Source organism: Paramormyrops kingsleyae, chromosome 14, assembly GCF_048594095.1.
Source record: "Paramormyrops kingsleyae isolate MSU_618 chromosome 14, PKINGS_0.4, whole genome shotgun sequence".
In the NCBI taxonomy this organism is placed as follows: domain Eukaryota; kingdom Metazoa; phylum Chordata; class Actinopteri; order Osteoglossiformes; family Mormyridae; genus Paramormyrops; species Paramormyrops kingsleyae.
Window position 1 is genome coordinate 21,675,460 of NC_132810.1, and position 27,988 is coordinate 21,703,447.

General features: G+C 40.3%; 2 protein-coding genes and 1 long non-coding RNA gene across 8 annotated transcripts in view; 2 read left to right on the forward strand and 1 right to left on the reverse strand.

Moving 5' to 3' along the window:
- The window catches only part of plcb1 (phospholipase C beta 1), a 65,987-nt gene extending 59,190 nt beyond the window's left edge, over positions 1 to 6,797 (reverse strand). For all 6 annotated transcript variants that reach the window (XR_002841461.2, XR_002841463.2, XR_002841462.2 and 3 more), the window contains exons 1-2: positions 6,659 to 6,797; positions 4,131 to 4,208 (exon numbers count right to left, since the gene is read on the reverse strand). Coding sequence is in view for 3 of the 6 variants with exons in the window: in XM_023839103.2 (XP_023694871.2) it covers positions 4,131 to 4,208; positions 6,659 to 6,757 (177 nt within the window). In the remaining 3 variants the exon portion in view is untranslated. The remainder of the gene's footprint in view (positions 1 to 4,130; positions 4,209 to 6,658) is intronic.
- Positions 6,798 to 6,908: 111 nt separating this feature from the next.
- On the forward strand, positions 6,909 to 7,981 carry LOC111857885 (uncharacterized). Its single transcript, XR_002841464.2, has 3 exons — positions 6,909 to 7,042; positions 7,603 to 7,697; positions 7,884 to 7,981. It is a non-coding gene; the product is annotated as an uncharacterized lncRNA (long non-coding RNA).
- Positions 7,982 to 10,686: 2,705 nt separating this feature from the next.
- Positions 10,687 to 27,885, forward strand: tmx4 (thioredoxin-related transmembrane protein 4). Its single transcript, XM_023839108.2, has 8 exons — positions 10,687 to 10,908; positions 12,921 to 13,036; positions 18,872 to 18,917; positions 21,148 to 21,276; positions 21,839 to 21,884; positions 22,455 to 22,556; positions 23,066 to 23,129; positions 24,844 to 27,885. Exons 1-8 carry the CDS (start codon positions 10,709 to 10,711, stop codon positions 25,083 to 25,085), a joined length of 945 nt encoding a protein of 314 aa, XP_023694876.2. The 5' UTR covers positions 10,687 to 10,708; the 3' UTR covers positions 25,086 to 27,885.
- The last annotated feature ends 103 nt before the right edge of the window (positions 27,886 to 27,988 follow it).

A 27,988-nucleotide genomic window follows, 5' to 3' on the forward strand; every position in this document is an offset into this window, starting at 1 on the left:
GTTTCTGATATCATCCTGTCTAACTGCCCAAACAGCCCCGCATCAAGCAGAAAAAGCAGTCATGCAATTATACCTTACAATAATTATGTTGCAGAATCAGGATGAAATCTAAAAAGTGATAGCGTTCCATTAGTTATTGACATTCAGTAGACTCAAAGTATACCACTTAACCAATAGAAATATCATGTTAAAGCTGAAGATTTAAAATCATAAAAAGGATAGATGAAAATGAGAAAGAGTATGTATTTCCAATATTTGATTTATGGTAGGGTTGTTATTCCCTTATTTCAAAAGGTTATTGTTGCTTAAAAAGTCAAATAAATGTGGGAAAAATGACCATAAAGGAATCGCCATTAATCTGTGTAGTGAAGGGAAAATATCAGATACATTGTTACTTTTATTATGATTTTAAAGGGATCAAACATTCTCCCTCTGATGTCAGGTCACATTAAGGGATACTTAAGAGTAACGACGAGGAAATGGCACGGTCATTTTTATTTCATCGCCACCAAAGGCAGAGGCTGTTAGTGTGTAAATGTGTGTGTGTTTTATTTTAAATATATTTTTCTCTTGTCAATGCTGTCTTCTCTCTTTCTGAAGTCATAACATTCAAACAGACAAGTTTTAAAATAAACCGCTTTGTCGACGGTGGCATGCCTGAAGGCCAGTGTATGAGAGACAGACGAAAACAGTGAGCCGTTTTAAATCAAGCTGCCAGATTATCCTAGGGAACATATGGCTATTGGCTTGGCTCTGAGAACGCACACATTTCTCTCTCCATATTCGTATTTACACAGGGTCATGTTGACTTCTGCCCAACATATTCTAACATGATAGAAATGACCCCAAATCTATTACACTCTAAGCCTGTTTGTTGTGTCAGAAGCTACAGTCAGAGGATATACTATTGCTATTTTGCTGTGTTATTATTGTAGCTTAGTATTTTTTTGCAAGCGTCTGGAATTACAAGAAATGCTACAGTGCATCATGCAACATCTTAAGTGTGGCGAATATTGTATGATGTAAACTGCAAACAGTCAGCTGAAAAATAGAAATCCCACATACAAATATCCAAATCGTATTTACTGTCACTCTTGTCCCAGGAGAAGAAAATAAGTCAGCCATGAATTTTCCAAAAGAAAATAAATAATACACACACACACACACACACACACACACACACATACATACATGCACAGAATGTACTTGAATGTTTTGGTCTACCCATTGAACAATGACACAGCTGTGTGTACAAATGTTTTTATGTAATTTTACACAGAATGACAATGTCAACATGATACCAAGTATGATGTGAGTATTATAAGACCAAGTGATATTGGCTGTTTAAGCTTGTTAGACGCAGCTTTAAACATCTCAGTAGCTACAGCACTGAGACTAATAAGCTCACAGCTCTGTAAATTAGAATTTGTGGGATCAAAATTACAATGATAAATGAAGAATAAGCAGGCTTTTGCCGTTTTTCGTTGGCTTGCTGCAACATCTGCCTACACTATAGAGTAGGCAACTCCGTTGGCATTAGAACAGGTACATTAGTAAAGGACAGGAGGTGTACTGTGGCACAGAGCTGTTCCCACCATCTCCCATAATCCATCAGAACAATGAATGGTAATTGGTCAGGTGACAGAATATCATCAAGGTTCATCTTCCAGTCAAAAAGGTAGCTGACAGTGAACCAGGAATGCTCCATACTGGGACCAATTGGAAATTGCTGAATGTACATTTCTGAACATGAAACAAAAAAACAGCTTGTGTTGATTTACCTCCGATTTAACTAAAAGCTTAATTTATCTTTGCTCTCAGGTCTCCTATCTCTGTTTTATCCATGTTCTATTTAAACAGACACACAGTCAGAACCTTTAATAACAAATATATGAATATTAAGATCCATCCATCCATCCAAACTACCTAATTATGAAGACTCAGAGTTTCCCTACTATAAACAAACAGTAAAGTATTAAGACAGCAGCATGTGTTAAGGTAGCAGTTTTCTCATCTTTGTTTATTTCTTTACCATCACTCCCACACGGGTGCATTGGAATAATGCATCAGTGAAAAAATTAATTATTATGATTTCAAATAATGAACAGGAACAAAAGCCATGTTCAAATAATGTTGTTGAGCAGTGGTGAAAGTGGAATTAGTACTTCCTTGTCTCTGTTTCTGTTTCCGTCTATTTTTGTTTTACACCAAAAACTGCTTTTAAGTAGCAGTTAATGTTGCGTAGTTTTATAAATTTCTCCTTCATAAATTGTCTCATTCAGCTGGAGCTTGGGTCAGTGACAGTATATCAAACGACCTGCTCATTAGCAGGTCAAAGCGATCATTTGTGTTGTTTGACACTCGATTGCTTAGAGATTAGGTACAGTTCCGATAAGCAATACACTCTATACTGTATGAATGTATTTTCTGCCTCTATGTTGCCATATAGCCAATATAACTTCACATCTTCCTTATAAGCTTTTATATATAATCTTCAAGGACTTCAGATATTCAGTCTCCATCAACACTGTAATAACTTCTACCTTTCAGTTCTTGACATTGATCACAATCAGTCTTGGAATTATATCTCTTGATATACAACAGCAATAAAAAATATTTCTTGCAATACGTGTGTGATCATTTGGCCCCTTCTGAATGCAGAATATCTTTCACAGCTAAAGCAAAAACAAAATTAGATCCCCTTTGTTTCTATAAAGGCAATATATAAACAGCATGTCAACAGACAATATACAGACCATTAGTACCGTGTGTAATCTTCTAGCAAAGTGTAAAGTAGAAAAAGCGTCATGGAGCAAAAATATTCCTTTAGCATATATTTAAACAACAACTGTTTTATGAGTTCAGTCTGTCATTCATTTTGCCAAAGCTGACTACAGCAATAATCTTCCAAAACACCCAACACAAAGGACAGTAAAAATCGTAATATCCGGACGAGAGCAGAAGGACATGACTGCAGTGTGCCAGGTCTAGCTATACATCCTCTATTGCCAATCCAACAACTGAGTTGTGGCAAAAAGGGAATTTTTGTGATGCTACATGATAAATGAGGCTTAAGAGTAGATTCAATGAAGACACCCGGTTTCATTTGGCATGATACACGACAGCAGGCTAATACGGGTTTAGCAAATGCATTTTGTTCTTTCAACACTAGTCAGTCTTTTTTGGCGAGATTTTGTTACAAGTAGGTCAGATGATTCAGTTTAGCCTTTGTAAGCCATTTTGCCCCTTCACTGGGTAAGTGTGTGTGTGTGTATACTGTATGTATATATAGAACTTTATGTCTATAACAAATAGCTGCATTTTTACAGCTTCTAAACATGTCAATTAAGAAATCGCATCATAAATGACTACTTCAAAGGATTCCTATAACAGGCATTTACCATTCATTCACTGCATGCATTTTTTTATGTAATGTACGTTGATTTGTGAAGCTGCAGTTAATAAAATTATTGTCCATTATTATATTATCATTTTCTAAATGCTCTACTACCCTGTTTTCCAAAATACTGTGCTTAAGAAAATTTCCCATACAGATATCTTGACAAATTACTTGACTGAATTATAATGGATGGTTCACAAATTAAATTATATTTTAACAGCAAGTACCAGTGTCACAAAGATATTAACAGAAATTAGCAAAACATTACGGTGAACTGGCGCTTATTTTTTTAATCAAATTCATCAAAAAAGATTCTATAAATAAAATAATTCAATAAAGAAAAAAATTCTAAACTGATAAAAAGAATCACTATCTAAACCTGCAAATGAAGACAGTTTTATTTTACCGTATTTATTCTGGAATCAATGTAGCAACATCCTGGTGCCAAAACAAATCCCTAGTAGCTACAGATATGACCTTGCCAATAAAGTGAATTATAATTCTTACCATTTTAATTTCTTTTTTTAAAAATAGACCATTACTTTAATTTCCTTTTGTACAGGCTTTGCTTCAGGAGCAAAATTTCAGAAAGGACTGGAAGTTTGTTTATGGATACAAAGTATTCTTTAATCAGTAATATTTCTCTTGTATTTCAGCTTACAACAAACAATTTAATAGCAAAATGATGTGAGACCCTAACTTATTCTGTGAATGTGACTCTCAGTCTTACCTTGTTCTGATCTGTCCAATACAGGAAGTAGCCCTGGGGGTCGACTCGTAAGGTCACCGGGGTCACTGTGGATGCATCCTGATGACATGAATTAAAGAAAAAAAAGGATGTTCATTATTTTTTTTTTAATTATTGCTTTTCTATATTTTGACCTATTATATAACACAACATCCATAATGTGTCATTCTTTGTCTGGTTTGGCTTTTTAAAAAGTATTATATTCCTGATTACATATAAAATAATGAAATAGTCTTTGAGAATTTCTTAAATGTGAAATCCATCCATCCATTTTCTATACCTGCTTGTCCTACGCAGGGTGCCAGAAGGCACGGGTGAAAGACAGAGAATAACTCAGGACAGGACGTCACCTCATTCCTCTCATATACAGTATATAAATGAATGTATATATTTTTTTCCATGTCTTATTTTGCTGCCAGCCCAAGTATTTAAGTTTGACTCAGGCATTGCGTAAGTGTCCCACATATGCGTGATTCACTCCGACTTGGAATAGTATCTTTGGGTGAATATCCCAAAATCCAGACACACAGAACAAAATGTATCTTATCCTCCGAGATCTGTTGTTGTTTTATTTTAAATCTTAGGAGGACCTAACCATGTAAACAGAGCATTTTAATGTTAACCAGCAGAAAGCATCTTTCACTGATGCAGAAGAAGAAAAGAGGATAGATTTTAAAGCATGGTAGTTGCCATAGCAACAGCCAGCTGGTTTCATTTCTACACACAAATTAGCTTTAAATGGCCAAAAAGAAAATTTAACATGGGTGATAATAATACACTGATATTTCTGGACCAACAGAATGCAGTTTTAAGAAAAGAACAAATTCCAAATTGCATGCACATATATTCTCAGTTTCATATTCTCATGCTGTTGTCTTGCAATTTGCTCAGACTAGTTTATAGGGTACCTAACCACATGCACAATGCAGTTAGAGCGCATAGTGAGTGCATATTATATACATACCCTCAGCTCTTTCAAACGTTCCGCATTAAGGTAACGTCAGCTAAAAGGAACATTCTTGCACTAGGTTTAAAATCGGACCTTATCACCTTTATAACAATCTTAGCGTCATACTTCTACTAGTATTAACTCTTCTGACGAGATTATAGATCTTAATTATAAAATGCTACGCTCATCAAGAACTAAAAACTAACCAAAACTCGTTTCAAAGAATTCATCTGGTATGTGTGTCAATTATAATTTCACTCTCCTCATTTTCACTCTGTAGTATTTCACTCTGTCAACCCGTTTCTTGCCTGCTGATTCTGATTCTTTGGATCCTTCAGTATTGAAATAACGTATTTGGAAATAACACGTACCTAATAACCACGGATTAGGCACGGCGAGTTGGCAGTCTATCACTGGACACCTAAGCACATCGATCTCCATATGACAGGCATGCTGTCAGTATCTACTGTCAGGAGTTGCTACTAATCCTACAGGTCACAGCACACAATCATGAAGTACTGTATGGAAACGAGTCTTCCCTATGGCCTCGCATTTGTCTTCCAAGGTCCATTTAACATCAAACATTTCTGCCGGACAAAGGCGTGAAGAAGGGAATGCCAGCGTATGCATCAAGCACAGCGTTTGTGGAGCTTCGATTTCCCCCGACGGATGCATCCGCGTTCGTGTTATACAGTATATGCCTAACGTATACGTTTATGTAGGCTATATAATATGTAACCGCGCTATTTTATATTTATTCCCAGCGAGACGCAAATACTGCATATGGCCAAATAGATGAACAGACAATACTGGAAGTCAAATCCACGCTTGGCCACCAAGAATTTGCTTTTCAATAACCAAGATCTTCGGCTGTCATGTTCCCTGGTGAATGCGAGGGCATCGAAAGATGAACAGGCTCATTTAGATACAAATGGAATACAGTATGCCTGCCCCATATATTAAATGTTTTATTACATATAAACTGTTTAAATAGCGTTGGCAGGTCGAATAACGTTAAAGATAAGTGTTTAAGTGTGCACTTTGGTTATTGCATCGGCAATTACGGGATCTGATGTTATAAAGTTGACCAGGAAAATTTAATATTCGCTACTATAACGCCTTGGGATTGATCTGCCTCAGAGATACCGACAATCATGCTAGCTGCTAAACATGTCAAACAGATATTGCCTGTATTTCAGAATGATATTCCAGCGACTTGACAGAACATCAAGTTGGGCTTAGGAAATCTGAAGTAAATTTATAGGTGCGTGGTGACAGGTGATTTTTAAAAAATTCTACTTTATCCGTTTTAACGACTTTAAAATAAAGCAATCAGTGGCAAAATGTTTCCGTTATTTTAACCTTCCGAACAATTGCATTTAAAGTTCCCCCAATATTACGAGAAGTTACGTATTCATGACTAAATGTCGTTTATTGCCACCTTGTCCGACAGCACTTGTTTCTTCTTGTCACCCATGCGAAATTACCGAAAAACTAAAAATGAAAATAATGAATACGGAATATGAAGCTCTCAAACACAGCCATCTGTATGCATACTTACATCATCCCATTTCATGAATTTGCTGCCTTTCTTGAGACTCTCCGAAACGGAGACCGGTTTGAGCTGCAGTGCGTGAACTCCGGGCTGTGCCCCAGCCATTTACTCATTTAAATCCGAATCAAACGGAGAAAAACTGAAAATAAATTCGGCTTTCTCTACCCCAAAATTAAACTGATCTATATATATATATATATAAATATATAGACAGCAGAGAGGGAATGGGGATATACCACTGGGGTTCAAGCGGACACTATCTTCCTCTCTAACGTTTCATTGTCGCCAAAAAGAAACACCGTGAGTGAGAGACGAAAAATCACAAGGGGAGCGGACGACTGATACGCGACTCCCGATTTGAAGGAAGATGCAGAGCAAAGGGAAAGCGAAGTGAGTGGGTGTTCACGGACTTATTTACAGCGGGCAGATTTGCTCGCTGGGATTTAACGCCTCCTAGCGCTTATCCTGTCAAGCAATCCTACTGCCGCTAGAGAAGGGGAAGATCAACAATTATTCCCGTGTACTGCGTGGGAAAACACTGGTAGAACATTTTCAAGTCGTATAGTCAAAATGTCATGAAATGTATCTGATAGTGCGTCACCGCATACAGAAGTTACCTTTTAGAAGAATTTTAACAGTAATGTTTCAAAACTTAATTTTGAAATGTAAGTTCTTTTCCCCCAGGATATTTGCCAAGTCTTTAATATAAACATGTGCTATTTGAATCTGGTGATCCTGTGCGACCTTATTAAAGTATATAAAGTTCAAGATGCCTCTACATAATATTGCACTAACCACACAACATAACTGAAATCTTAATTGTTTATCGTTTTATACTGTGCCAAGGCCTTTTTGACCCAGATCACTGGATTCTATTTGGCTTTTCTATTTAGAACCATGTATTTTGGTTGGTTTGTTTGCCTTTGAGCTGTTGCAGTGTTCTCTTGTAGGTATTTTAAGATCTTGTTGCAAGGCAAGCACAAGAACTCAGCAAGCAGGCCGAGGAACACCTCGGGGTGTGGGTGGAACACAAGGAGTGGAACGGGTTAGATTTCACCTCGAAATACACTAGCTTTTACATTTAGTAGGAAAAAATTACATAAAATCATTCCATTGCTCGATTCATCCACTAATCTATCCATCCATCCATCTGCTTACCCAGTGAGCCTGTAGCTTATGCCAGAATGCTCAGGACATTTCAGCTAACTGTGTTTTTTTTTTTTGACGGCAGGTGGAAAATGGAGAATTCAGAGTAGAGTCACAAGAACATGGAAAAAGCTGCACACAGCTCTGGATGGGAATCAAACATACAACCTCCCAGTTGTGAGGCAGTAAGATAACCTAAAAGCTACACTGCCTGGCAACATAACAGGACACCTCACCCTTCTCAGCAATTAGCTTAGCTTACGTTGGCTGTGACGTCTAGGCAGAGGCATGGTCAAAAAAAAAAACAAAAAAACAAAAAACTGACCCCGGCACAACATATGGTCTAAACTAATTTAAACCCGGTTTATTAAAGTATTGACAAATAAATAAATATAGTCATATATCATTTTAATTGGCTGCATAGTCAAATAACATTTCTAATATTTGAATTAGCAATCTTTTATGTAAGTTATTTAACTGGATTTTTCAGTGGACTGTTATTTCATTGACAAGCCCAAAACTTGGGACAGGATGCTTGTCCAATGCAGGGCACGTGCACTCAAACAAGCATAGCTATGGGCAATTTAAAAAGAGTGATTCACTTGGATGAAACAGCAGGAAGCATGGCCACCCAAGGGGGATCCACACAGCAGAACATGCAAATTGCGACCCCCTTCCCTGCAGGTGTGTGTGTGGTTTTTTTTTTCTATAGTTACACTGTCAGAAAAAAGTATCAATTTGTTGTGGGTACAATTACTTTTCACTGGGGCTGTACCCTCAAGAGTCTGCCAGTTGTATCTTAGCTGTAGGTAAATGTATCTTTAAGGTACAGAAATCAATTTTGAGGAAGATTTTTATACTGTTGGGGATTCATTAATGTTATTTGTACCTTGGGGAACAAAACTGTACCAGGGTTATAGCCTTTTGTCTAACAAAGCATAGTGGCTGTTTTTGGAGAACCTGATTAGTTGAAAGTAGAGTAGAAATACAAACTACTGACATTAATTCTAAATGCTTCAGCTAAAAAGGCAATTGGGAGTCCTTTGATGTAGATAGTGCAAGCATAGTTCATGCGTGTGCCACCTAAATTCAGCTGATTAGGCAGGATATATTCAGATCTAAGTGGGAGTAGCAGAAGTTAATGAGATGTTTCCTAAGCCTCAGTGTCTGCAATGTTAAAAAATTATAAAATTTATGTTATGTAATCAGACGAGGCAAATAATATTAATGCTCTATCCTGAAGAGTAGATATAATGGCAGTTCAGTGTTACTTTCTATTTATACTGTACTGTAAATTTTGGAATATTTTGTCAGATTGAAGAGGATATAATGATCTTCTGTATCATTTATTTGGAGAGTAGATTTTATTTTGCAGCCGGCACTGACCAGTTCTTCCCAAGACAGAGTACCCCTTCAGAGTAAATCCCTAGAAAGAAACAACTACACAATTATTTCTATATATAATGTACTTATAGGTTATATCCTTTTTTTAATGTTGATATTATAGTGTAGTATAGATGTGTGACCTCTGAGGTCATGTTGAGCTTTAGTTATTTATCCTGGGAATAACTGTCAATTTTATTTGACTTACAGTATCAATGCAATTTTAAAGAATTGAACATGCCTGTCACCTCCTGTCGTATGTGACATCATTTCCTGTCACCTAGATGCCAATTCTGGAAAGCTTCTAGGCATTGTGAGCTGCTGAGAGGTGGACCGCATTCACCACAAATGTCTGCCTTAATTCCAGACTATTACAGTCTTACACTGTCAGTAACCTGCCTTTTATTTGGAGGTCTAATTAACACCTTATTTAACAACCTGGGTTGAAGCACAGGGTAATGAAGGAGGAGGGTAGGGTTCAGCAGCTGAAACTTTAAATTTTAGTTTCCATTCTTTCTTTAGTTAATTGCTTTAAAGGCATATTTTAAAGTCTAGCCCAAATTTTATATATTTATATTATACTGTGTCCTGCCTGTACAGGCCCAATTTCATATCCATTTCTAAGCCACAAAAAACTATAGGCCTATAATCTATATTTATAAACTAATATGCCATATTTGTTGAATTTGTTAATAAATATATATATATAATATATATATATATATATATATATATATATATATATATATATACATATAAAATGTTATTCCGTTATAAAACCTTACAGTCCGTGGCATTTGCCTACGTCATTTTGTATCTGCATTAGCCAGAAACGTGCTAATTTATCGAGTACTGAGTAGATTTTTTACAAAAATGTGATTGCTTGGTTTTGCCAACTTTAAGTCATTGCCTTTGCAATTAAATATACCAACACATCACTCCACATTTGATCGTTAATAGTTAAATTGCCTGGTTATAGGGACATTACAATGCAGGTGTTGAATAAGAATGATGTAATATTGTGCTATGATTTTTGTGCAGGAATTACCAAAGATTATTGGTTATGAAATCATGGTCATTTAACAACGTAAGTTTCTGCCGTGGCTATTAATTTGTATTCTTCCACATATTTCCACCCATCTTCTATAACAGCTAGCATACACGCATATTTATTTATTGCAAATATTATACTGATAACAGTAAAATAAAGTCAGAAAACTGCGTAAGTGTATCATTTGATGAAAAACAAACATCCAACATAGAAGAGGTGTAAGCATACTGGAAACTGAACTCCAGCTACCGGTGGTTAAAAAAGGGCGTATTAATTGGAGATTTATAGCGATTTACCCGGCTTTAAAACGTTTTGAAAATGACATTTGTCCTGTGTGGTGCAGTTTTTAAGGTTGTTTTAAGCGATGTCTTTAAATTGCTGAAGGACACGTTTTTGTGCTGTATAAGGGGGGAAGAACAACTAAGGCGGTCCACCTTTAGAAAACTGCACAGTCTATTTCCTGGTTGCTGGCAATCATGTGCACCGTCAACATGGCGGGGAGAAAATGGCTCGAAGAATTGAAATCGTGGCAAAGGGGCAAAATGCCCTGCATGCTGATGGCGTGCTTTACGGTCACCATGGCCCTGTTTGCTAATCCGGTTGTTGGTGACAGCGTGCAGACTGTCGCCGACAGCAACTGGACGGTTATTCTGCAGGGGCAGTGGATGCTGGTATTGTGAGTACTGTTACACTCCAGTAACAACCTCCTCCGATTAATGCAATGGCTGGGATAATGCAGTCAGGCCTGTGCTGGAAATGCAGAAATGCAATAAGTCGTTACTTATTTCCTTGTAACATTTAGATAAATAGAATTTATTTATTAGTACATTTTCTTAGTCTGCCCATAACCTGGCGCGCAAACCCGGAACTACGGTATTGCCACATGCGACTTGATGTAAAATATAATATCGTATAGTATGTCTATTTGCAGCATTTTGCAACATTTAACGTTTTTTCAAGGTCAGATTTTATTGCTTACAAAAATCTACAGCAATGCAGTGGGACAAATTTTAAAAAGCAGCCGGATATACAGTAATACTTACAGTTCCTGTTTAGTCAAAATTCCTATTTAATGACAATTCACAGAGTATATGCATAGTTGTCTGTCTATCTATCTATTTATCTATCTATCTATCTATCTATCTATCTCAAAGATCAGGTAAAGTTTTAAGTTGGATTAAATGCATCACCTTCTACAAGGTAGGGGTTCATAGAAGGTGTATGTTTAATAAACTGTAATTTAAATATTTTAGTTTTCTGCTATGCAGCTATACTGACTGGTCACCCAGAGCAGTAGTTTAGACATTATTCCATAGGCTGCTTTGCTTTTTCTATGTACAGTATTTTAGAAACCAGCTTAGCAACATATTTGGGGGTGTTAGAGTGAAACCCTTTCAAGGACAGTGCCGAAGTAAGTGTAAACACCAAATAGAAGGTACAGTAAGATGTATGTAGGATACACAGCGGGTATGTTTTAGGGGAGCTCTTAAGGGTGATCAAACAGGACTGTGGGAAGTATTCTTGCAGGCAGTGCAGAATAATACCGTAACATATATAGACTACTGCGATTCAAAGAAAAGTCCTGAAAGGTCAAAGCTTTGTGAAAGTATCTGAAAGACATGGCAAACAGTGGGGGTGGGGGTGGGGGGGAGAGGGGGGGTCGGTGAGTGAGCGGGGGTGTCATTGCAGTCAAGGTAGAGTGATGTTATCATGGCGTACATTGATGCTTTGAGAACGCATCAATTTCTGTCCATGAGTGCCCACAGACAGTAAAGAAAAACTCAAGTATGTCACTCATCAGTTAGTATCAAGCTTACTTTAGTTGTCGTGCAGAGTTTCTTTACACTGTTTAACTCTGAACAATTGTTTAGTAATGAACAATTGTTTAGTAACAGTCATTCATTCCATTTTAATCATGTTTCATATTAATTTGGGAAAATTCAATTCCGATTAGGGACAAATATGCTGTTATCAAGCACCTGGTATTTTTTAATCAGCACTGAAAACAATAATTAAAATTTCCTGATGAAATAGGTAATTAGAAGTTTTCTGTTCATTACTTTGTGCTTGAACAAGCTGATGAAACACTTGCATGAACTGAAACATTAATCAAGTGCATAATATTTAATCTTGTGTATAAACCAGTCATAATTATAAAGTGTCATTAAAATGCTGGATAGATATGCATAATTAGCAAATGTAGGTATAACTCAATATCCTTTGTATTAGCATAACTGCAGTCAGCATACAATACATTTCTTATTGTCTTATTAAACATTTCTTATATGCCTTATTAAATGGCAGGTTCAGTGCACTGAAATGTAGAGGACATTTATTTCATAACCTCCCTCTTCAGTTCCTGTTATTCTATTGCGGCTGTGGAGGTGGTGTGTAGTTCTGTGTCTGTGATCAGAAGGTTGCTGGTTCAAATCCTGTGATCAACAGACTGATGCCACAGTTGGGCCCTTGAGCAAGGACCTTTGCCCCATTTGCTCCAGGAGTGATGAATGCTGGGAGACCCTATGCTGTGACCCCCCCCCCCAACTCTGTATACGTTTCTGTATCTCTCATGGACAGCAAGATGGGATATAGTCAAAAAGACAGTTTCCCCACAGGGACAAATAAGGCATCACTGTTCTGTTCTCTTGCAGCCGGTACTGATGCCTGTTTCTGAATCCTCCAATGCAGTTATGCGCCCTGGTGTCCGGCCTGCCAGCAGATAAAGGCGGATTGGGAGGAGTTTGGCAAACGCAGCGAAGCTCTGGGCATCTCCGTGGGCAAGGTGGACGTCACGCAGCAGCCAGGTGGGCTGTTTTTGGGCCGAGATGCTGGCGGGACCCTTCCGGCCTACGCTACCTGCACCTCTTTGCTGGCATAAGCAAATTGGCTGGGTTGGCCAGTGACCCACAAAACATCCCTATATATATATATATATATATATATATACACACACACACACACACGCACTTAATAACATAATAAACACACACATAGTACAAGTCAAATGTCTGGACGCTCCTATTGAAAATCGTTTCTTTTTCGACAAGATAATAAGCCCAAGCACACCTCAATGTTATGTGAGTGCCGTAAAGTCTTGTGAACAAGCAAAGAGATGGAGTGCTGTGACAGATGAACTGCCCCCCCCCCCCCCCCCCCCACAATCCCCCCAACATAAACTCTGTAGAGCTGGTTTGGGATGAATTGGATTGAAGAGTAAGTGGAAGGTAGTTGACCGGTACCCAGATCTTGTGGAAACTCCTTCAGGACTGTTGGAGAAGCATTCCAGGTGGTAATATAGCTAAAATGGAGAAAAATGCGTTAAAAGCAGGTTGTCCAGACATTTCACTGGTACTGTATGTATAGAAGTGTTTCTGTATAATGTATATATATGTGTCTGTACTGTATGTATTCAATTTATTTTCTGGTTCTTATATCAAACAGCATAAACATAGCAACGACATTTGCTCGTACTTCGCCCTCTGAGACCTTTTGCTGAGCAAACAATAAATTGCATAACCGGAGGTGAATCTGAAAAACAAACAACAACTGAGTTCACTATTTAGATTTCGCTATTGCGGCAAAGTGATGTTGTCACTTTATCTACTCCAGCCTGTACTTGTGGTTTGACAGCATGCATGTTAAGTCTCATGATGAGATGATAAGCATGCCGAATGACTTGGGCCTCTGTTTCATCTCATACGCCAGACTTATGTTTGAGTTTAACTTTCCTATAAGCAGAACTCATTTTAAAAATGTTTCACGACGATGAAACAATATTGGTTATATGTGTAATTTAATAGTAGTTCAGTAACTAATCATGACCACTTCCTATTGCAGTGGAGCTTTCACTGCCGTAAATGAAATTAGATGGAATCTATAATCCAGTTTATAATCATAAGTAATGCACGTCCCAGAGCAAGCGAGTCTGTCACACGACTGGCGAGACGGCACAGCCGCCAGAAACTGCCAAACCACACCCTGTTTATGTGCCGACGATCTGGGTTAGCTTCGTTTAACGAAAACCAGGACATGTAGCTAGATAGATGAAGGGACATTCTGTGCACATATCACCTCCAGGAACGTCGGTGTTTATGTTTAACATACGACCATGGTGGTCTCACACCTTTACACTCGACGCTTTAAATCAAACCCCTAGCTTTGTGATTATGGAATTTTCAAAGTCCAGCTCTGGTTTCCTAACGGACACCGGCTTATTGTACGTTCCATTTGAACTGGAAGCTGGAATTTCGGAGTTCCGACTTACGGTATACAACTCTGAGCTCAGAATTCAAGACGGGATTCAAGGGGGGATATGATTCAGGTCTATAAGATTCTAACGGGTCTGGATGCTGTTCAGCCAAATGACTATTTCAATATTAGTCTAAATACTAGAACTCGTGGCCATAAGTGGAAATTAGCGGGAGAACATTTTAAAACAAATTTGAGGAAGCATTTCTTTACACAGCGTGTAGTCAGAGTATGGAATAGTCTTCCTGCTATTGTAGTGGAAGCTAAAACCATGGGTTCCTTTAAATCAGAGCTAGATAAGATTTTAACAACTCTGAGCTATTAGCTAAGTTCTCCCCAAACGAGCTTGATGGGCCGAATGGCCTCCTCTCGTTTGTAAATTTCTTATGTTCTTATGTTCTTATGTTCTTACGGCTGCACCCTTCATCAACCGAAGTGGAAGCTTTAGTTATATACTGTTTATTAGTATTTATATCTTGTCTGTGTCTGGGTCAGTCGTACACACAGTACTTTCAGACCTCTGTTGGTGGTCATTCTGTGCTAAATTTGTATGTGCAGAATACCTCATAATGCATTGTTTTCAGCTGGTATCTTTACCAATGGCTAATAATGAATCTGGCTAGAACTGGTATGGTTAAATGGCTTTCCGACCGTCGTCGGACTGGAACGAGGTTACCTCGGGTGTGCCGTCACTCCCAACTTCGAATTCCAAGCTCCGAGGTAAATGGAAAGCAGTATTAGCTACAGTCGGGCCTCGGTATCTCCCGTATACTTTACATCACCTCTAAATTACTTATAATATCTAATATAATGTAAATGCTATGTAAATAGTTGTTAGACTGTATTGCTTAGGGAATAAAGACAAGAAAAAAACGTCTGTACCTACAGTGCCGATGTAGTAAGACCACGAGATGTGTGGCACTGTGGTTATGCAGTGAGACGTCAGGCAGAACCGTAGGGTATATACCTCCACACCACATCATTGGCTTGTATTCTGCGTAGTGCCCAGTGGGCAGCTAATTCGAGTTATCCTTTTTGGAACTTTCTGGATTTTTTTTTTTTTCTTGAATATTTTCAGTCCATGATTAGTTGAATGCGCTGGATGCGGAACCTGCGGATACAGAGCACTGACAGTGGTGTCTGAGCTGCCCTTAGTGAGTAGTTGTGTGTGTGATTCTATGCCCTGCGATAGGATGGCATTCCATCCACGGATTTTCCTGCCTTACTTCCTTGTGCTTCCAGGATCATCCTGGATCAGTCTTTATGAAAAATTGATAAATGGGTATTTATTGTAGTGTTCTTTTTCCTCCCCTTTATCAAACACTACGAGGAACCTCTCTTCGGGCATCCCTGATAATCCGCGCCCCACCCCCCGCCTCTCCACTGCCTCTCTTCCTGCTTTCCCTGGCTTATCCTTTAAAATAATCAATGAGTTTCTCCTGAGAGTCAGGAGAGACTCCTGAGCGCAGAAGAGCAGCTTAGGACAGGTCAGCCAATCGTGCGCTTTCTCAGCCATCGCCATGGGCGACCACAAACTCCACCGCGCTCCCAGTGCCGGCGGCTTTCGCGAATCTCACATAAACACGGCAAACGGCAGACTGCTCAACCTGATGAATTCCATGCAGTTATTTTTATTTTCCCTAAGGATTTTTTTACATGTTGATTGGAATGATTTTGTATGCAGGAGACGACGCAGTGGTTTTTACTAACACCAGGTAATCTGGAATATATCCATCCATCCATATATCACGCTATTTTTTTGTCTCAGGCCTCCTGAAAAATATTTTTCCTAGAACCATTTAGCGATTTGTCCCGTATTTTCGTTTTCATCGTTGATAACTTGGGGTGTGGCATCCTGTATCTCTTCAGGGAGCTGAGCCCCCCCCCTAAGGGTAAAAACCTAAACTGTTAAACAGAGGTGCTGCCACCCATCCATCCATCCATCCATCCACTTTCCATTCTGCTTACCAGGTTGCAGTGAGCCTGCAGCGTATCCCAGCATGCACTGGGCACAGGGCATGGGGCACCCAGGGATGTCGGTCCATCTCAGAGCACACACTCATACACAGTCACACGTAACACGCGGAAGAACACGCAGAGAACAAGCAGTCTGTACTACCAGACAGGAATATCCGTTCAGCCGAGGTGACACACATCATTCTATTCATATAGCTTTCTTCTGTACTCGGATATTAAACATTTATTTATTCATATACCATTTGTCTGCATGCCACCCGTCTTACTAAAGTAGGTTACAGGCAGCCTGTCACCAGATGGTGATTAGCATTAGCCTCCCAGATAGGGGTAAATGATGTGAAGCGTTTTCGCTATTGGGGCAAATGTGTTGCCCACTGTGATGCTTATTCAGATTTGGGCGGCACTGGCGAGAGCAGTTCTGCCGTTAGCCTCGTGGCTCTGGCGCGGAGTCATAGCCGCCGTTAAAACCTGGCAAGCAGGGAGCTGCTGGAATTGAAATATGTCATTCCAGCTAGAGCTGGATGCTGGAAGCTGTCAGCAGCGAGGCATGTACAGTATATACCTTGGTGTCTTGGTTCTTATTACCCAAGATTGGGGTTGGTGAGCATTTTGGTCGTCTTTCTTGGTTTGGTTAACTGGTTATCCCTTACATGGTTACATTGTACCTGCAACCTAATTTAGAACGCGATGGGCTTTTGGCTGGGGTGTAGCTAGATATTCTGGGCTCCCTGACAAAATGTCCCTTTGCACCCCCTTCTATTTTCCTGAAGAAATATAGATCGCCACCCCCAAACAACAAAATTAGCCCGGAGGGAGGAATTCCCCAGGGTAGAATTTCCCATTTATTGTATAATGTTTCCGGAGCATATAACTTCGAATCCGGCATACTCAATATAGTGCTGGGCCCCCTGAATCAGCCAGTGTATCCATGCCCCTGTGACGTCCTTGGCACTAGGCAGGGGGACACCCTGGGGGGGACTCCTGTCCACAGCAAGGCACACACTTACACATACTGCTGTCAATTTAGAGGCACCGGCTGACCTTACTGCGCGGCTTTGAGATGCTCCAGGGGCGGACCAACCGGATCAGAATCGTTGAAGCGGGAATCACCATGATTGGCTGACACAGGTGTCTGTCACGTGTTACACCAAAAAGACCAGTCTGTCAATGGTGGGTGAGGAAATAGCCTAACCCTGTTCTCAGACCCCAGGCTTTTCTCTCGGCTGTATATATCCGTGTGTGTATGCCTCAAAGGAGAGCAAAGGAATAAATGAAAAGAAGCAGTCCAATGCACTTGTGCAAATAGCAAGGAATGGACCATCGTGACACTTTGAGGACATTGGGAGAGCATGTAAGCTCCACCCACAAGGTGTATTTACTTGGTACTGGTACTGTGTACAAGCCTTACTGATAAACAAAAGCTGATAAAAGATTTTGATAAAGATCACTTATTTAAAGTTAACTTGCAATGGTGCTGAAATAATCCTTCCACTAGGGGATCAGTGATTTAATTATTGCAAAATATGTTAAGAATGTAATTACATGGTTCATACCAGATCATTGGTTCACCTATATTATCATTCCAAAAATGGTGTGGAGATTTCATTTTCGTTATTGTATCTATCTTCCATGGTGAATGGAAAATGTATTATGTGCACTGGGATAAAAATGTTTTATGAAATATTTCACTCACTGATATGGCTAAGAGGCACCATTTGGAGAGTAAAATTCTTGATGGAATTGTCATTCTTCTTATCTGAGGGGCGGTGTGTGGCTCGGTGGGTTAGATTCTATGATCGGCAGGTTGCCGGTTCAAATCCCAGAGTCGGCCAGGTGATTTCACCGATGGGCCCTTGAGTGTGGCCCTTAATCCACAATTGCTCCAGGGACAGTCTGACCCTGTTTTCAGTTGTATATTGCTTTGGATAAAAGCAGCTGGAGAATAAATAAATAAATTGTAATTGTTTGGTTTCCATTCAGGGTTTGGTGTGATGAAAGGGAAGTTTCTGATGTGACACATTGGGGCCGGTCTGCTTGCACTATTTACAAACAGCCGTGCCTGTAATAAAACTGCTGTCTGCTTCTGTTCTGTACATTTTCAGAGATCTCTATGCCCTTGTTTCTGACTAACAAGGGGTCCACAAAATGTGACATGCATAACTGTGCTCTAATGGCCACTGCGGAATGTCAGTACTGCCGCCTATACCCTCTGCCCCTCCACTGCGGGCGTCCGCATGATGCATTACCCTTCCGACGCCTCTCCCCAGTGCCTCTGCCTCCGGCTGAAACACTGGCTCTCGACGTGGGGAGAGGCCCGCCGACCGAACGCCCCCACGCCGACGGGAGTGCGCTCTCGCATGTCCTGTGAAGCTGACTATACCGCTAATGGCTCTTTGTCCTTCCGTCCCTTGCAGGGCTGAGTGGGCGGTTCCTGGTAACTACGCTTCCAACAATATTTCAGTAAGTTTTCCTATAAGGTGCTGGAGGAATTGGTACCGAGCTGGATACAGTTCCAATTTAACTAGGGTGTCACGTGTCTGTGTCCTTCATGTGTCTGTCTGAAACCTTTAGAAAACGGCAAAAACAAACATATGTCCTCCCGAGATCCAGGGGAAAACAGGGTTCCATTTTTATTGTTTTTTTATTTTCATTTTTTTTTATTGAAGTTTAATGTTGCCAGGACAAAATGCCCACCCCCAGAAATTGCCCTCTTTAAGGAACAACAGGATTTAATAGCATGCCAGATATAGTGTACGAGTACGACATGTGAGCAAAAACGTCATGTCCTCTACAGAGGACAATAATGAATTTGCTGGATCTCAGGAGGACGTAACTTTTACAGTTATACAAATAAATAAATGTATATTGGGGCTGTACCTTACTGCCAGCTCTGTAATACTGAGCACCGCTCTCCCCCAAGCCCACAAAAGGTTGCCTAAATCATGCTGTTTTCTTATGTTTCCCTGGTGCCATAATGGCTTTCGTTTCCTTTCCTCCCCCCTAGTTTTGTTCGAAGCACCCCCGCTCTCCATCTCCTCTCCTTGTCACGTGGTTCTCTTTGCCTTTGTGGAGCTTGTCTTTTGCATACCGTACCTTCATACACTGCAGTAATTATATGCTTGGTGTCTCAGGACATGGGGCTATAACTATGAATTTATGTACACTTTAACGAGACATTTAAATGGATTGTTTTAGCTAATATCCAAATGCATTTCCTGCCAATGAGCACATTTCTTCTAAGTTGTTTACCTTGAGCTTACACATTTGATATTTGAACAAGGGTAAAAACCCCAAAAATTATTATTATTACTTTATTTTTACGAGAATCTGGAAGCAGAGCTGCTGACTCTGAGGTTTTCCTAACTTGGGAAATAATAGAGTAGCAGTGATGAAAACAGCGTTGGCAGATTTTCTTCTTGCCCTTACTTGCAGTTATCTCAACACAAATAGCCGCAGCGTTATGTAAAAACCTCACACTCTGAGAGGAGCCACCAACAACCCCATTATGCAACTGTCAAGGGCTGCAATACATATTCATAAGAGGAACAGAAGGCTAGTGTCTCATTTACGTAAAGAAAGCCATCGATATGTATACGTTTAAATTCCATCTTATACGAAAATGCATTCAGAGCAAAAAAACTCCTTCGTCAGATTTCATGTTCCGGGCTTCAAGTGACACGTGTTTGGGGGACAGTGAAACTTTTGTGCCGCACTTGTGGCGGGGGGGGGGGGGGGGCGGTCATCCTTGCGGGAGTGGCAGGGGTAGGGCAAACAGCAATTCCATTCACGACAAGACATAATATAAGTAAACATAATATAAGTAAACATAATATAACGTAAGAATAAATAAACCTAATATGTAACTTTTGATTACTGATAAATTGTACTCTTTTGTATATGTTTTGTGTATGCATTTATTCAGCATGCATTAGGGTGAGATCGGTGTTAGCGTTTTTTAAAGTGCATTTCATGCAGCCTAGCAATATGAGTATTCTCATTTCTGATCACAGCTGCGGACATTTTTCAGCCACCCGTCTCTTTCATGTCATGGTGAACCAATCACTGCGGTCCTGCCCCCCGCCCCCCCAAAAAGGTTTATAAAGATTGCTGAGCTTTGTCTGCAATTAACTGGGAAGAGTTATCACAACGTCAGAGTCAATTACCCTGCAGTAAACGTAGACAAGGTGGAAGGGAATCACGCCACCTGGCACAGAGTGCACTGACAGACGTGGTAATTCCTAATGTCAGTCTCTTTGGATCATGACCCAGGTAGCCAAACTTACAAGGCATGAGATATCCATTAAAGTAAAGACTGAAATGTCAACCGTTTCAGCCGCTGTAAATCAGATGTTTCTGTTTCGGCAGACTCTTTTACAGAAAAATGCCAACATATGAAGATGCTTTTGTGAAACAAAATAAAATTCTCAAAAGACATGTGACCAGAATTTTAAAAATGTTATACGTATTTAAACGCTACATTGCATTTAAACATCAAAATCATTAAGACTTCATTTTAAAAAATACAACATGATGTAAATATTCAAAACAATTATAACACGTTTTTGTATCGTTAAACTGTACTGTATTTCTGCCAAACTTTTACTGTCAAATGATAAATACTGTCCGCAGCCTTTGTTTTTTAGGGGTGGATTCCTATTGTATTTATATTTGTTTTTTTTTTTTTCTGTAGTGCAAACGACGGAAGTTTTCGCAGATACTTGTCATCACGTGCAGTGGAGGATTTCCAGAGCTACGTTGTCGACAAGAAGTGGGAAGCGGTTGAACCCGTGCCCGAATGGAAATCACCTTCCTCTTTTGTGTAATTCGCACGACTCCTCTGGAATTAGTCATTTTCTTTCATTTAGGTGTCCTCATTGTACCCTCGTCGATACTGGAAAAGTACACGTTACGTGGGCTTAGAATCGAGCATACATTAAAGCTGCCCTTTTGTTTCACTCTTCTGTACTGTTGCGGATGAAGGTAGAACCTTTTTGTGCTTCTAAATATCTGTCTATCCGACAGTGCGAGTGGATGGGAGAAAGACTCAAGTCGTACAGACGTGTAGGATATAAATATGCTCATGTAGCATAGGGTAATTTATACATAAAAAAGACTATGAGGGTGTATGGTGTGTTTGCCAGATAGTAGGAGTCTAAATTATGTTCAATGATTATTTCATGTTCAGTATCAGTAAATATTTTAGGATGTCTTGGCCATTTTATTGTAGCGACATCTTTCTGCCCTTTTCCAGTACCAAAGAGCAAAAGATGTTTTTAGCGCCGAGGCGCGGAAGCAGAGGGCCGTAATAATGGCCGCGCTGGGAGATCTTGTCTTGCCGTTGCCCCCTAATTGTTCCTTTCACTTGTGTCTCCACCACCCAGCATGACAATGATGTCTGGCCTTTTCCGCCTGTCTGTGTGGATCAGGGTACGTTGAATCTTTACTGATGTACATCAATGGTTTTTTTTTTTACGCTGGATTTTAGTTTCTGGTGGTGTAGATCACTGGGGTAGGACGCTGTGGCCGCGGTGGGAAGGTTGCCGGTTCAAATCCCGTGGTTGGCAGAGTGATGTCACCACTGGGCCCTTGAGCAAGGCCCATAATCCCCAGTTACTCCAGGAACTGGCTGACCTTGCTTTCTCAATTGTGCATTACTTTGGATAAAGGTTTCTGCTAAATAAATAATAATGATTCAGGCCTCCTCCATCCGCTGCCTGTATTTGTATCTCCACAGCTTTCTCGTATGACTCTGCCTGCCTTTAATTCAAGTCTAAAAAACAAGGCTTATATTAGAAATGGAAATGGCAGGTAGGTTTAAATAAAAGGGATAGATGCTCAACAAGGTGATATTTTGTCAGCGTTAATTATATTCATCTTATACTCAGGTATATTTAAGCTCCTACAATAATTATGTTACCATGAGACGTCAGTTTGACCCCAGGGTAGGTGTGAGAGTTAAAAATGAGCTGTAACTTGCTTGTCTTTTCACCTTTGCAGCAAATCCACAGTTACCTGACCGAGACGCTTGGTATTCCTGTTTGGGGTTCCTATCTCATTTTTGCTCTTGTCACCTTGGTCACTGGACTGCTTCTCGGCCTGGTAAATACACGCTGCTTTCCAGTAATATTCTGCAGCAGCCCTGTGCTGTCATGCATGGTCTTCATTTTTCATTACTGTCCACATGATTTTCCATGTAGGCTGTGGCTGACAAAACTAATATTGATGGTTTTATGCTGCACATATGTCCATATTGCATTTCCAAAGTGCTCTGGGGGGCTTTATTTTTCAGTGGGCTACAGATTATTTTTCTGCACGAATATTGATAGTGGAGTGGAGCAATACAGACTGGTCTTGATCGAGCATTTCAGCGATGCCTTATTTTGTGATTTGTTTCATGCAAAAACTGGTGAAAGGAGAATACAGAAAATATCAATGGCACCGTTTAAAATGTACGACGCTGTTGCATAAAGCGTTGTATAAACCATTGTATAATGCAGAGGGATTTTGTGTTTGTGTTCTTTTTTGAAAGGGATATGAAAATGACAGCGATGTGATTTCAGCGTAGCACTTGTGACCTTGAAATGAATATTACCCCTTTGTCTTGCCAGATCCTGGTTTTGATCGCAGACTGCATTTGCCCGTCAAGGCCACGGCGCAGAGACAGGAAATCAGGTAAAGAATAGTGACAGGATGCCCGACCTGCCAGGGCAAATCTGCCGCATTCACGCAAGGACGCATTCGTCAGTCCCTGCAGGCATGGCAGCCGTGCGGAAAAGCGCAGGAAGTCTCACTTATTAGGGGGATTATAGCAGAAATGATTAACTATATGGATGGATGGATGGATGGATGGATGGATGGATGGATGGATGGATGGATGGATGGATGGATGGATGGACGGAGGGATGGATGGATGGATGGATGGATGGATGGATGGATGGATGGATGGATGGATGGATGGATGGATGGATGTTTTAATCCTGAAGCATATGACCTCAAATGTATTCAGTGGAAAGAATGTTAAGAATAATGCAAAATAATCTAAATGAGCAGCCATACCCCTGCCATTCTCGCCGAGGTACTGGGGAGGGATACGGAGGCTGACTTACTCTACTCAGGCCGCGTCCGAGTGCCTGCGGGGTTCGTCTTCCCTGGCCGCGTGAATACTGGAGGCCATTCGACTGGAAGACGACACCCAAGCAGGCTTCAGCAGTTCCCCGTTCTTCTCCCCAGTCGTGTAGATGGACACCCAGGGCCGCTTCTTTGTTTCCCTGACCCACTTGTAGCAACTCTCAGTTTAATGCATCAGGATAGGGGCTCCAGAGCATCGTTACCCATGATGGAAGCTAGACCTTCGCCACATTTCCTTTGGGGTCACGGTGGGTTATTTTGGCTGGAGCTGAGATGGCCTGGATTGTTGAGTTGGGTGCTGATGCAGGAGGCAGGGAGTTTGAACCCTGCCCTCTCCTCTGGGTGTTTACGGTTTGCACGTTCGAACAGGGTTTGCTCTGGGAGTTCTGGTTTTCTCCCACAGCCACCATGGGTCACCAGCGGTGAAGCTTGCCCAGGGCACCACGTGGGCCTCGGACGGCATCACGGTTGAGTTTGCTGTGCTCTGTGGATTAGCTGTAGGGTGGATCCCCAATTCAGACAGTCATTTTCTCCCTGGAATGGGGTCTAGGCTGCTTTGGATAATAATTTGGAAGATGGATCGACGGGTCCTAAGTATACAAAGTTCATGAAACCAAAATTTCTAAAACAAGTGTTTGCGCGAACGCGTTTCAAATTTTCATTTTAAAAGCGGTTTCGCTACCGAAGCCTAACAAACCGATTTTGCTCCTGGAAATCTCGTATTTTTGTTTTAGCCGTTTTAGGTACGTTTGAAACGCAGCCAGGTCACCTAATGGGCACAGACGTCGGTCTTGGATGTGGGTGATGCAGCCGGAGTTAGTTGAAATTACCTTTGAGAATATCGAAAGTGACAGCTTGGCTATTTCTGTATCTGATTTAATCTTTTGACCCCGTAGTTGTTACTGAGGCTGGATAATGGAGAAATTTCTGTGGTTATATTTGGACTGCAGCCCCAGTTTCTTTTCAAATTAAATTCACAAAATGAATGCTCTTTTAGTGGGAACAGTGGTTTAACAGTTAGCTGTGTTTCCTGACACCTCTAGGATTATGTTTTTGTATCCCGTCTCTGGCTTTCCCTGTGGAATTAGCATTTTCTCCCTGTTTTTAGCTTGTATTTCCCCTTGCGGTCCAAGAACCGAGAATTAGGTGAATTGCCATCTCTGAACTAAGCACAGTGTGTCATTATGTAGGCGATGGTGTAACTGTGATGGAAAGTGACCAACCCCAACCCTGAAACAGCCCCTGTACCTTTCCGCAGAGGTAGAGGTGAAAGAGGATGGATCTGAAGGCGACATTGAAGATACTCTTACAGAGGAAAGGCAGTTGTCGGACGCGGAAAACGAGAGCGCAAAGTTATCAGGAGAGGAGGAGTCTACGGGAGAGGAGGTCTTGCCTTCTGAGGGAGAAGCCGGAGCCCCCGACATGCAGACGCCAGAGGGGGCGTCGGAGAGCATGGTGAGGAAGAGGAAACCACAAGGGGCGGAGCCAAACGAAACCTAAATACTTAAGCGTCTGCATTTCTCCAATCAGAAGTATAAAGCCTAGAGCTACAAAGTAAAGGACTCAAGAAACCTTATACTGCAGAAAAAGTGTCCAATTCATACAGTGAGTTTATAGGCCACTCCCACTACTCGGTACATGATTCTTGTCCATGAAATAATTCATCTCTGTCTTCTCTCCCCAGCATTAAAAAAAAAAACTCATGACATCAAAAGCATGCATTATAAAAATACTACTGTATTACTGAAAAGTAACTGTACTTTTGGCTTAAAATCCTATAATCATTTCATTTTAAATGGCGTTTGAATGGTCTAACAAAACAGGTATTGTGCTGCTTTTTTAATGCCAGGGCACAAAGGAAACCAGAGCTCAGATGCAAATGAATAAATCTTGGCTTGAAGGCAGGATTAAACAGCCTGTGTTCCTTTTTGCTATGGATTGCTTAAATGTCATTAAGAAGCAGTGAGATCTTGATGTTCTCTGGGAATCAGCAACTGCTATTCCTTTACTAAGCTCAACCTTCCTCTCTCCCGACAAGAACATAACCTTTCATACAGAATGAGTCTCAATGTAACCATTAGTAAGTATCAATATATATATTCCCGGTAAACTATTGCCAATATGAATGCCACTGTGCATTAAGTCAATGCAATTGGGTTTCTTCAATACCATAATGGTCACAGTTGATTGTAACTACAGTATGTGATTGTTGTTATTTCATTTTTTTTGAGGAAAGTGATGTACATCCTGTCTATGCCAGTTCCATTTACATCAGCCCATGACAAATGCTGTACTATATAATTCAGGGGTGGGGAACCTCATCCATCGAGGGCCGGTGTGGGTGCGGGTTTTTGGGATGGTCTCTCAATCAGCCAGGGACAGTGGGCCTCCAGGATTGGAACCACTGCTTTATTATTGGCTGATTGAGAGGCCGTCCCAAGAACCTGCACCCACAGTGGTTCTCCATGGATCAAGTCCCCCACCCCTAGTATAGTTTAGGTTCTTTATTGAAATGAACGAGACAATTTATCATATTCATCATTCTTCAGCAAAATATGAGAATCATTTCCTAAATAACTGGCCGACCAATGGAAAACTTGCTGTAGGGTCTGTCAGGAGCTTCCTGGAATGAGTACTGAGTACTGAGTACTGAGTACTCTTACATTTGCCTTGCTCGCTGTTAATACTATAATATTCAATTTGCTGCAGACGGCCCAGTACGAGGTCAACAAAAAGTGCCGTGTACCAGCTACTTTAGCCTAGCATCTGCTGAATATTACCGGGGTAACAGTCAGCTGTGTAACAGACCAGCATCCCGTGTAGTAAAAATAACCATTTGTCCGTAAGAGGTGAACTTCCATCAGGGTTGAATCACGGCGTGACATTATTGACCTTAAAGAGTCCCGACTGGCGCCATCTGTTTGGAGCCTGTTAGCATCGTGAGTGTTTTCTGTGCGTGAGAAGGAAGAGAGGATGAATAAAAGTGTACCTTTATGAAACAATGTGTTTTAGTGACGATGGTGAGAGTTTGGTTGTGGCAAGTTCAGTTATGCTTTATTTTTATTTTTCATATGAGAAAAGGGCTGAGATCTGGGTAACATGGCCTTAAATTTCTAATTTATTGCATTTTAAGTTGGTGAATTAATATTTTCCAAGTTAAGTTTGCTTGCGTGTTTCTTTTACTTGATTATATGGTGTTAATTTACATTTCATTTATCCTATTTTTGTATGAGACCTATTGTAACGGTATTTTGGGAGAGTATTACTTATGTTTAAGGTGAAGTGAAACTGTGAGAAACAGCAGTAAGGAGGGAAAGTATGACACAAGTTTCATGAGTAAACTAAATCGTGTAATGTCAGTAAGTTAAATGTGTGCCCTGTGATGGGTTTGTGCCCCATCCTGGGTTATTCCCTGCCTTGTTCCCATAGTTTCCAGGATAGGCCCTGGACTCCCACAATCCTGTATAGCAGTTTTTCCCAGTCTGGTCCTTGGGGACTGATAAACAATCTAAGTTTCTGCTCCCTTTTGCACCCTCCAGGGAGCAAAAATGTAGACAGTCTAGGAGGGAGCGAAAACATGGACAGTCCGAGGGTCCCCAAGGACCGGGATAGAAAACACTGCTGTATAGGACAAGCTGTATAGAAGAATGAATCAAATTTTTCTCGTCTTGCCGGAGAATACTGTCACTTTGGCTGGACGAGCTAGTTACTTTTAAGATCTGTGTGTATTTTTCTATTCGTCCTTCATGTTAAACCCCTCTGATTTTAGCATTCTGTTTCTTCGACGAGTGTCTTCTGGAAGATTCTGTGGGAGTATGTTGCTTGTGATCCTCATTCTTTGCCAGCTGCCTTAACACACAATACATGTATCTTGTGCTGCAAATTCTCCATGCCATAGTAACATTTGTTCTGTACAGGTAGGATGGGAAAAAAAAAGATTTGTATTTAAAGTATGTGTAGCTAGGGATTATCTTGAATTCAATGCTTTCTGACTTTAATTAAAATATTTTTTAAACACTGTAGTATTATAAAATAAATTGTAATTCTTTAAGCCATATCATATATGTGAATTAATTTTTTTTTTCTTTCCACAGCAATAATTGTTTACGTAATAATTGTTACTGTATTTATGTAAATTATTTGACTTCTGAGTCAGGCAATTTTTGTTAGAAGAAAAAACATCATTCCAAAGCAAATCTACTCATCCAGGTACATCTAGTGGTATTTCCATGACTTGTACACACATTGAGGTGTCATTTGTATACATTATCCAGAAAATAAAAAGCAATGCATCTCCGCAGCAGCTGCTGTATCAAATAATGATTTTTTTTGTTGTATGTAGCATAAGGCTGAATGGAAATTTCATTGTAAATCAAAAGCTACAAAACATACTTGTTTATAAT

What these genes read in the sequence shown, in the direction of transcription:
- tmx4 (XM_023839108.2), top strand. Translation starts at nt 10,709, where the DNA reads ATGTGCACCGTCAACATGGCGGGGAGAAAATGGCTCGAAGAATTGAAA. An exon ending in GGACGTCACGCAGCAGCCAG is followed by an intron (nt 13,037 to 18,871) that starts GTGGGCTGTTTT and finishes CGTCCCTTGCAG; the next exon opens with GGCTGAGTGGGCGGTTCCTG. An exon ending in CTGGACTGCTTCTCGGCCTG is followed by an intron (nt 22,557 to 23,065) that starts GTAAATACACGC and finishes TTGTCTTGCCAG; the next exon opens with ATCCTGGTTTTGATCGCAGA.